The sequence below is a fragment of the Pan paniscus genome, chromosome 6 (assembly GCF_029289425.2).
Source record: "Pan paniscus chromosome 6, NHGRI_mPanPan1-v2.0_pri, whole genome shotgun sequence".
In the NCBI taxonomy this organism is placed as follows: Eukaryota; Metazoa; Chordata; class Mammalia; order Primates; family Hominidae; genus Pan; species Pan paniscus.
In genome coordinates this window covers 118188099-118199446 of record NC_073255.2, presented here as the reverse complement: position 1 = coordinate 118199446, position 11348 = coordinate 118188099, and the positions used below count along the sequence as shown (strand labels likewise).

The 11348-nt window shown below is 50.4% G+C and overlaps 1 protein-coding gene across 1 annotated transcript in view; it reads left to right on the top strand.

Annotated features, from left to right (window-relative positions):
• Nucleotides 1–377: 377 nt before the first annotated feature.
• Nucleotides 378–11348, top strand: part of CASTOR3P (CASTOR family member 3) — a 62271-nt gene continuing 51300 nt past the window's right edge. The window contains 2 exon segments of the mRNA XM_063606009.1: nucleotides 378–11026; nucleotides 11028–11065. Coding sequence (XP_063462079.1) covers nucleotides 10292–11026; nucleotides 11028–11065 — 773 coding nt within the window. The 5' untranslated portion in view covers nucleotides 378–10291.

Here is an 11348-nt window from a genome sequence, read left to right as displayed (position 1 = left end):
ATCTCTACTAAAAATACAAAAAATTAGCCGGGCGTGGTGGCAGGCGCCTGTAGTCCAAGCTCCAAGCTACTCGGGAGGCTGAGGCAGGAGAATTGCTTGAACCTGGGAGGCAGAGGTTGCAGTGAGCCGAGATCGTGCCACTGCACTCCAGCCTGGGCAGCAGAGTGAGACTCCAAAAAAAAAAAAAACAGGAAAGAAAGAGAGAGAGAGAGAAAGAGAAAGAAAGAAGAAAGAAAGAAAGAGAGAGAGAGAGAAAGAAAGAAAGGGGAGGGGAGGGGAGGGGGAAGGAAAGGGGAGGGGAGGGGGAGGGGAAGGGGAGGGGGAGGAGAAGGGGAGGGGAAGGGGAGGGGAGGGGAAGGGGAGGGGAGGGGAGGGGGAGGGGAAGGGGAGGGGAAGGGGAGGGGAAGAGAATGGGAAGGGAAGGGACCCAGGCTAACAGACTCCAGATACCAGCAGCAGCCCTTGAGCCATGTTGCCTAATTGTCCCCAAGTAGAAAACTTCCCAGGTCTTCGGAGGCAGCAAAAGCTTTCCTGGCACAGAGCTAGAAAAGAAGATTCTCATGGTGTCCCATGTGGCAGGAACTACAGGAGCTGGGGTGGGTAATCCATTTAGGCCACTTGACAAACACCTATTTGTAGGTCAACTCTGAGAATAGAAAGATGAAAAAGGAGTGGCCTCTGCCATCCTGGAGCTAAGCAACTGGTATAAGGGAAGTGACAGCCCCCATGGAATCGGACCATTTCAACTTCATGCCACGAATGACAGGTCAGGGCTTCTGGGCATGATCATAGAAATGACCACAGCTAGCATTGACCATGGGCCTAATTTGTGTGCTGTTTGCTTTTTTTTTTTTTGAGACGGAGTCTCACTCAAGTCGCCAGGCTGGATGGGGTGCAGTGGTGCGATCTCGGCTCACTGCAGCCTCCGCCTCCCAGGTTCAAGCAATTCTCCTGCCTCAGCCTCCCAAGTAGCTGGGATTACAGGTGCCCTCCACCACGCCTGGCTAATTTTTGTATTTTTAGTAGAGACAGGGTTTCACCATGTTGGCCAAGATGGTCTCAATCTCTTGACCTCGTGATCCACCCACCTCGCCCTCCCAAAGTGCTGAGATTACAGGCGTGAGCCACTGCGCCCGGCCATGCTGTGCACTTTTTAGCATTTTCTTCAGTTTTTGTTGCAACCTATGAGTCAGGAACTCTTATTATGCTGTTTTACCTAGGAGGAAAAGAGCATTCACAGAGATTAAACAGTGTGTTCAGGCCGGGTGTGGTGGTAATCACATCCATGACCGTAATCCCAGCACTTTGGGAGGCCAAAGCAGGAGGATTCTTTGAGTCCAGGAATTCAAGACCAGCCTGGGCAACTTAGTAAAACCTCCATCTCTTTTTTTAAAAAAAGATAATAAAATACTTTAGGAGGCCAAGGCAGGCAGATCACTTGAGGTCAGGAGTTCGAGATCAGCCTGGCCAACATGGTGAAACCCCATCTCTACTATAAATACAAAAATTAGCTGGGTGTGGTGGCATGCGCCTGTAGTCCCAGCTACTCAGGAGGCTGAGGCAGGAGAATTGCTTGAACCTGGGAGGCGGAGGTTGCAGTGAGCTGAGATCACGCCACTGCACTCCAGCCTGGGCGACAGAGTGAGACTCTGTCAAAAAATAATAAGAAAAATAATCATAAAATAAGATAAAAATATAAATAAAAAATAAAGAACATGCCTAAAACCACATAGCTAGAAGAAGGCAGTGTCAGAACTCAGCTATGTCTGACATCAGAGACCACGATTTTTTTTTTTTTTTTTTGAAACGGAGTCCTGCTCTTGTCACCCAGGCCGGAGTGTAATGGGACGATCTCAGCTCACTGCAACCTCCGCCTCCCAGGTTCAAGCGATTCTCCTGCCTCAGCCTCCCAAGTAGCTGGGATTACAGGTGCCCGCCACCACACCTGGCTAATTTTTGTATTTTTAGTAGAGACAAGGTTTCACCATGTTGGCCAGGCTGGTCTCAAACTCCTGACCTCATGATCTGTTCGCCTCAGCCTCCCAAAGTGCTGAGATTACAGGCATGAGCTACCACGCCCCCCGGCCTTTTTTTGTTTTTTTTGTTGTTGTTTTTTGTGGTTTTTTTTCTTTTGAGGCAGAGTCTCGCTCTGTTGCCCAGGCTGGAGTGCAGTGGCACGATCTCGGCTCACTGCAAGCTCTGCCTCCTGGGTTCACGCCATTCTCCTGCCTCAGCCTCCAGAGTAGCTGGGACTACAGGCGCCCGCCACCACGCCCAGCTTATTTTTTGTATTTTTTAGTAGAGACGGGGTTTCACTGTGTTAGCCAGGATGGTCTCGATCTCCTGACCTTGTGATCTGCCCGCCTAGGCCTCCCAAAGTGCTGGGATTACAGGCATGAGCCACAGCGCCTGGCCTTTTTTTTTTTTTTTTTTTTTTTTTGAGACAGTCTCTGTTGCCCAGGCTGTAGTGTAGTGGTACAATCTCCACTCACTGCAACCTCCACCACCTAGGTTCAAGTGTTCAAGTGATTTTCCTGCCTCAGCCTCCCAAGTAGCTGGGATTACAAGCATACACCACCACACCCAGCTAATTTTTGTATTTTTAGTAGAGGGGTTTTGCCATATTGGCCAGTCTGGTCTTGAACACCTGACTTCAAAGTGATCCGCCCGCTTGGCCTCCCAAAGTGCTGAGATTACAGGCATAAGCCACCATACCTGGCCAGAAACCATGATCTTAACGAGCATATGGCCCTGCCCCGAAGAACTGTGGACATACAGGTGAGAGGCAGGCACCCCACGCTGCTGGGAAAAATCACAGAAAGCTTCCCGGAGGAGGTGATGACAGAGGTGAAATAAATATGGATCTGTCAGCCTGTACAAGAGTCAGAGGCCATGAGAGAGTATGGAAGAGGGAGAGAGATCTCTCACTGGAGGGTAAAGTACTAGGCTGGGAATGGTGGCAGATGGGACCAGAGATGTAAGCAAAGACCACACCACAGTGAGCCTTGAATGCCAAGTACATCAGTTATGGGTCTTAGCTGCAAGCAACAGAATCCATTCTGGTCAGTCTACATAGCAAAGAAATGAATGAATGAATTTATTTATTTATTGAGACGAATTCTTGCTCTATCACCCAGGCTGGAGTGCAGTGGCACGATCTTGGCTCACCGCAACCTCCGCCTCCAGGGTACAAGCTATTCTCCCACCTCAGCCTCCCAAGTAGCTGAAATTACAGGCATGTGCCACCACATCCAGCTAATTTTTGTATTTTTAGTAGAGATGGGGTTTCACCATATTGGCCAGGCTGGTCTCGAACTCCTGACCTCAAGTGATCCACCCGCCTTGGCCTCCCAAAGTGCTGGGATTACAGGTGTGAGCCACCTCGCCTTGCCACAAATTTATTTTTAATATGTCAAATAAACTGACCAGGTGTGGTGGCTCACACTGTCATCGCAGCTCTTCGGGAAGCCAAGGCAGGAGGATCACTTGAGGCCAGGAGTTTGAGACCAGCCTGGGCAACATAGCAAGACTCCATTTCTACCACACACACACACACACACACACACACACACACACACACACACACACACAAAATAAGCCAGCGTGAGGCTTGAATGCCAACTGCATCAGTTATGGGTCTTAGTTGCAATCAACAGAATCCATTCTGGTCAGTTTACATAGCAGAGGAATTTATTTTTAAAATATCAAGTAAACTGGCCAAGTGTGGTGGCTCCTACCAGTAATCCCAGCACTTTGGGAGTCCGAGGCGGGCAGATCACCTGAGGTCAGATCACCTGCGGTCAGGAGTTCAAGACCAGCCTAGCCAACATGGTGAAACCCTGTCTGTATTAAAAATATGGGAGGCTGAGGAGGGAGGATCACTTGAGCCCAGGAGATTGAGGCTGCAGTGAGCTATGATCACACCACTACTCTCCAGCCTGAGTGACAGAGTGAGACTGTCTCAAAGAAAATTAATTTTTTTTTTGTAAACTATCACAGCCAAGAGGAGCCTAAGAAGACATTACTACTAAATGTCACATGGTGTCATGGATGGGATCTTCGGACAGAAAAAGGAAATTGGGCCGGGCACGGTGGCTCACACCTATAATCCCATCACTTTGGGAGGCTGAGGTGGGTGGATCACCTGAGGTCAGGAGTTCAAGACCAGCCTGACCAACATGGAGAAACCCCCATCTCTACTAAAAATACAAAATTGGCCAGGGTGGTGGCGCATGCCTGTAATCCCAGCTACTCGGGAGGCTGAGGCAGGAGAATCCCTTGAACCGGGGAGACGGAGGTTGCAGTGAGCCAAGATTGCGCCATTGCACTCCAGCCTGGGCAACAAGAGTGAAACTCTGTCTCAAAAAAAAAAAAAGAAAGAAAAAGAAAAGAAAAAGGAAATTGGTAAAAATTAAGGAGGTCTAACTAAAGTATGGACTTCAGTTAATTACAATGTATTAATTTCAGTTCATTAACAGTAACAAATATACTATACCAGTGCAAGATGTTAATAAAAGGGGGAAATGGTACAGGATATATGAGAATCCTACTGTCTTAACAATTTTTCTGTAAATTTAAAAACATTGTAAGATGAAGAGTCTATTTTTAGAGCACTGAGTAAATTGCATGGAACTAAACACACACGCACAATTACATGTAAAACTGATAGAACCTGGGTAAGTTCAGTGGATGGTATTGAAGGCAATTTCCTGGTTGTGAGATTGTACTCTAGTTTTGCAAGCTGTTACCATTGGGGGAAATTGCATGAAGGGTACGAGGGCTCTCTGGGTATTAATCTCTTACAATTGCAAGTGAATCTACAATTATCTTAAGATAACAAGCCTTATTTTATTTATTTATTTTATAGAGACAAGGTTTCACTGTATTGGCCAAACTTGTCGCAAACTCCTGGCCTCAAGCGATCCTCCCACCTTGGCCTCCCAAAGTGCAGAGATTACAGACATGAGCTATAGTACCTGGCCAAAAAGCTTAATTTTAAAACATTGAAAAGAGAACAGGAATCTTTTGGAAAGCTGAAGAAATAAAGTCTAGGCTTAAAGTTCTAGGACCCTTACCCAGCACCGTGGGGCAGAACTGGCCTGATAAGAAAATGAAGCTGTGGGCCAGGCACAGTGGCTGACACCTGTAATCCCAGCACTTTGGGAGGCTGAGGTGGGTGGATCACTTAAGGTCAGGAGTTCGAGACCAGCCTAGCCAACATGGTGAACCCCCATCTCTACTATACAAAAATTAGCTGGGTGTGGTGCTGGGCGCCTGTAGTCCCAGCTACTTGGGAGGCTAAGGCATGAGAATCACTTGAATCCAGGAAGCGGAGATTGCAGTGAGCCAGGATCACACCACTGAACTCCAGCCTGGGCAACAGAGCGAGACTCTGTCTCAAAAAAAAAAGAGAGAGAGAGGGAGAGAGGCAGGCAGGCAGGCAGGCAGAAAGAAAATGAAGCTGTGGCAGCTTCCACAGCCACACCTTCTCCAGGACTTCACGTTTCTAAATGGCAAGTTGTATTTTCCCAAAATGGCTGCAATAGTAACTTCATCCAACATGCTCTTCTACAAAGTAACTTTGTCACTCCTCCATCAAGAAGCAGGGTCTATGACCCTGTCTTAGTCTATTTTTGTTGCTATAAAGGAATACCTGAGGCTGGGTGATTTATAAAGGAAAGAGGTGTATTTGGCTCGTGGTTCTGCAGGCTGTGCAAGAAGCATGGTGCCAGCATCTGCTGCTAGTGAGGACCACAGGAAGCCTCCTATCATAGTGGAAGATGAAGGCGGGCCAACAAGATCACGTGGTGAGCAACAGACATGCCAGGTTCTTCTAAAGATCCAGCTCTCATGTGAATAGAGCAAGAATTCACTCATTACCACAGGGAGGGCACCAAGCCATTCATGAGGCATCTGCCCCCATGACCCAAACACCTCCCACTTGGCCTCATCTCCAATATTGGGGATCACATTTCAACACGAGATTTAGAGGGGACAAATATTCAGACTATATCAGCCCCCTCCCCTAACTCAAGCTGGGGTTGCACCTGTTTCAACCCAGAGAATACCATGCAGGTGACATCCCTATGATTTCTTTTTTTGTGTGTTGTTTTGAGATGGAGTCTTGCTCCGTTGCCCAGGCTGGAGTGCAGTGGCACAATCTCGGCTCACTGCAACCTCTGCCTCCTGGGTTCAAGCAATTCTCATGCTTCAGCTCCCGAGTAGCTGAGACTGTAGACATGCACCAGCACGCCTGGCTAATTTTTGTATTTTTAGCAGAGACAGAGTTTCACCATCTTGACCAGGCTGGCGTCAAACTCCTGGCCTCAAGTGATCTGCCCGCCTCAGCCTCGCAAAGTGCTGGGATTATAGGCATGCACCACCACACCCAGCTAATTTTTGTATTTTTAGTAGAGACAGAGTTTCACCATGTTGGCCAGGCTGGTGTCAAACTCCTGAACTCAAATGATCTGCCCAACTCAGCCTCTCAAAGGGCTGGGATTACAGGCTTGAGCCACCACATCCAGCAGTCACCGCACCCAGCTTGATTTCTGAGGTTAGGTCATAAAAGGCCATGTGGCTTCCAGCTGACTTTCTTGGCACATTTGCTCTCCAGACTCTCCCTGCAATGTCCTCTCTGGGAATCCAGCTGCCAAGCTGTGAGAAGCCCTAGCCCCATGGAGAGAGGCACCCATCAACCAGGCTTCAGACACAGAGTAAAGAAGCTTCCAGGCAACCCCAGCCCCCAGGCATCCAAATCACCGCCAGCATTCAAGCCTTTCCAAGTAAAGGCCAGATACCACAGAGCAAAGACAAACTTCTCACAGGCCCTGTCTGAATTCACAACCTATAGAATTCATGAGTTCAGGCCAGGCACGGTGGCCCACACCTGTAATTCTAACACTTTGGGAGGCAGAGGTGGGAGAATCACTTGGGATCAGGAGTTTGAGACCAGTCTGGGCAACATGATGAAACCCCATCTCTACCAAAAAATACAAATATTAGCCAGGTGTGGTGGTGTGTGCCTGTAGACCCAGCTACTTGTGAGGCTGAGATGGGAGGATCGCTTGAGCCTGCAGGGAACCGTGATGACGCCACTGCACTCCAGCCTGGGTAAGAGTGAGACCCTGTCTCAAAAAAAAGAGTAGAATTCTCCCAGCACTTTGGGAGGCCGAGGCAGGCAGATCACCTGAGATCAGGACTTCGAGACCAGCCTGGCCAACATGGTGAAACCCCGTCTCTACTAAAAATACAAAAAAATTAACTGGGCATGGCGGTGTGCACCTGTAATCCCAGCTACTCGGGAGGCTGAGGCATGAGAATTGCTTGAGGCGGAGGTTGCAGTGACTGAGATTGTGCCACGGCACTCCAGCCTGGGTGATGGAGTGAGGCTTCATCTCAAAAAAAAAAAAGAAAGAAGAATTCATGAGTTAATATAATGTCATTTCCTATTTTCCTTCCTTCCTGCTTTTTCTTTCTTCCTCTTTTTCTTTTCTTTCTTTCTCTCTTTTTCTTTTTCTTTCTCTTTCTCTCTCTCTCGTTTTCTTTCATCTTTCTTTTCTTTCTTTCTTTCATCTTTCTTTTCTTTCTTTGGCTTTTCATTTCTTTCTTTTGTCTTTCTTTTCTTTCATTCTTTCTTTTTGAAAGGGTCCTGCCTGGCTGCCCAGACAACAGTGCAGTGGTGCAATCACAGCTCACTGCAGCCTTGAACTCCTCAGTTCTAGTGATTCTCCTGCCTCAGCCTCCCAAGTAGTTGGGACAACAGGCGTGTGCCACCATCCCCAGCTTTTTTTTTTTTTTTTTTTTAATGTTTTAAGACAGGATCTTGCTAGTCACAAACTCCTGGTCTCAAGCAATCCTCCCATCTCAGCCTCCCAAGTTGTTGGGATTACAGGCATGAGCCACCGTGCTTAGAGGCATAAGCCACTGCACCGGGCTATTTTGTCATTTTTCTCCACTAAGTGTGAGCTATGTAGTATATAGTAATTGTTACCAGACAAATCCCTGCTGCCTTCTCTGAAATCCCATCCATGCACCTTTTGCTCACTTCTGAACCTGAGCCATACACAGGTCTGATGTGCCTGCATCTTAGCCACAGGGAGGCTGCAGAAGCTCACCTTGTGAAGACAGGGCTTGTGACATGGGAAATCATCAAAATCTATGCTGGGTGGCTGCCATGCACAGAAGGCCACTAGGTCAGACGAAGTGTGGACTAACAGTAGCCTGTAACAGAAGGGACCTCCCCTCATCGCACCCGGCCCCATCATGATTTGAACCTCTCTAGAACCTGCCATGTTGAATTGGGTGCTGACTTCACTCTGCTTTTTTTTTTTTTTTTTTTTTTGAGACAGAGTCTCACTCTGTTGCCCAGGCTGGAGTGCAGTGGCATGATCTCGGCTCACTGCAACCTCTGCCTCCCGGGTTTAAGCAATTCTCCTGCCTCAGCCTCCTAAATAGCTGGGATTATAGGTGCCCGCCAGAACACCAAGCTAATTTTTTTGTATTTTTAGTGGAGGTGGGGTTTGGTTTCACCATGTTGGCCAGGCTGGTCTCAAACTCCTGAACTCAAGTGATCTGCCTGCCTCGACCTCCCAAAGTGCTGCCAAAATATTAGCATTTTGGCCAGGCACAGTGGTTCACATCTGTAATCCCAGCACTCTGTGAGGCTGAGGCAGGCAGATCACCTGAGGTCAGGAGTTCGAGACAAGCCTGGTCAACATGGTGAAACCCCGTCTCTACCAAAAATACAAAAATTAGCTGGGCATGATGACGCGCGCTTGTACTCAGGAGGCTGAGGCAGGAGAATCGCTTGAATCCGGGAGGCAGAGGTTGCAATGAGCCAAGATCGTGCTGCTGCACTCCAGCCTGGGCGAGGGAGCAAGACTCCATTTCAAAAAAAAAAAAAAAAAAAAAAAAGGCCGGTGTGGGGGCTCATGCCTGTAATCCCAACACTTTGGAGGCCGAGGCGGGCAGATCACTTGAGGTCAGGGGTTCCAGACTAGCCTGGCCAACACAGTAAAACCCTGTCTCTGCTATAAAAAAATTAGCTGGGCGTGGTAGCGCATGCCTGTAATCTCAGCTACTCAGGAGGCTGAGGCAGGAGAATCACTTGAACACAGGAGGCAGAGGTTGCAGTGAGCCAAGATTGCGCCACTGTACTCCAGCCTGGGTGACACAGTGAGACTCCATCTCAGAAAAAAAAAAAAGTGTTTCAACATATAATCAATATTTTTAAATTATTAATAAAATAAAGTTTTTTCATAATAATCTTTGCAATCCAGGGTTCACTTTACACATGATAGCACATCTCAGTTTGGATGCTCAATTTTCATTCACAATACTCGATCTGTATTTAGAGTTCATAGATGTACATAAGTAAATTGTTTCAAAGTCCTGTGACCAACTTGTCTTCCTGGAGAGTGTCCTGGTTTCGAAAATGAAAGTCTTACATCTTGAAATTCTCCTTGGTCCCAGGAAAATCAGGGCAGTTGGTCAACCTCTTCCAAACATACTTGGAGATTTTTCTTTCTTTTTTTTTTCGCTTCTTTGAGACATAGTCTCACTCACTCTGTCGCCCAGGCTGGAGTGCAGTGGCGCCATCTTGGCTCACTGCAACTGCCATCTCCCAGGTTGAGGTGATTCTCCTGCCTCAGCCTCCCTAGTAGCTGGGATTACAGGCACATGCGACCGTTCCCAGCTAATTTTTTTGTAATTTTAGTAGAGACGGGATCTCACCATGTTGACCAGGTTAGTCTTGAACTCTTGACCTCAAGTGATCTGCCCAACTCAAGCCTCTCAACATGCTGGGATGATAGGCGTGAGCCACTGCACCCAGCTGGGTTTTGTTTTTTGGTTTGTACTGTGTTTGTTTTGTTTCTTCGAGATGAACTCTCACTCTATTGCCCAGGCTGGAGTCAGTGGTGCAATCTCAGCTCACTGCAACCTCCGCCTCCCAGGTTCAAGCGATTCTCCTGCCTCAGCCTCCCTAGTAGCTGAGATTACAGTCACTCACCACCATGCCCTGCTAACTTTTGTATTTTTAGTAGAGGCAGGGTTTCACCACGTTGACCAGGCTGGTCTCAAATTTCTGACATCAGGCGATCCACCTGCCTCAGCCTCCCGAAGGCTTCTGTCCTTCAACCGCGCGCCCTCACTCCCTTGCTACGAACTCCCATTCATCCTTCAAAACCCAGCCTGAGTGTCCCCTCCCCCCAGGTCACCCCCTTTGACCTGTCAATCCCCTCCCTCCGGGTCCCCAGCAAGCTTTTCGGTTTGGCTTCTCTGCACTCTCATGACCGACTGCCCTACATCTTGGCGCTCCCAGACTCGGGCCTTCTCCAGCACCGGAGTCGTCTGGTTTGCTCGCTTTACACTCCAAGCGCCTAGTACCGAGCCTGAGTGGGTGCCAGAGGGCGCGCCTAGGCTCAGGCTGGCTCCACCCGCCCCGTGCCTCCCCTCGGCCTTCCCCGTGGTCCTGAGGGTGCCCGCTGTCCTGCATCTCCCGTGCATCGGGCTGCCGGTAGCTCCGGCCGCCCGGCGGCGGCGGCAGCAGCAGCAGCACCGGGAGAGCCCCGCAGGCGGACTACAAGTCCTGGCAGGCCGCGCGCGGGCCGCGCATGCGCAGTGGGGACCGGCGTTTGAGTGGCAAGTTGTTTGTTACAGCGAACACCAGCTGCTCCCCGCGCCGGCGCCCGCGCGCCGCTGCTCCGCAGCTTGGCCCCTCGGCTGCTGCTCCGCTGGCACTGCCTCCCTCGACCCGTGGCTCCCCCTCGCAACTTGGCGGGCCTCCTCCCTTTTGTCCGGCCTGGTCCGGCCGCCGCCGCCCCCCGCGCCTGGCGCCGAGCTCCCGGGTCCCCGGGCCGGCTGTCGGTGCCGGCAGGGCGCGGAGGGGGCGGGGGCCGCGGCTCGTCCCCCCGCGGATGAGCTGCCGCGGACGGGGCGCGGGCGGACGATGGAACTCCACATCCTGGAGCACCGGCTGCAAGTTGCCAGCGTCGCCAAGGAGAGTATCCTGCTGTTCACCTACGGGCCTGATCAAACTTGCCTTCCTGTTCTCCAAGACCAGGTAAGCGCGCGGGGACGCGGCGCCTGCCGGGGACAGACAAAGGGGGCGCACCCCGGGCCGCTGTCCTCGCCGCCGCGCCTCGGAAGACAACTTCGGGCCCCGGGAGCGCCCCCGCCCCGCCCCCGCCGCCGCTTCGCTCGCGTCTGACAAAGCCGGAGCCGCAGGGTCCTGGCTCCCGGACCCCTCGCAACCCTCCACCCCCCGGTGCGCCACCCCCCACCTCTGTCGTCCCCCCCATCTCCCACCCCTTCCCCCATCGCAGCCCCCTTCCCGAAATCCGAGG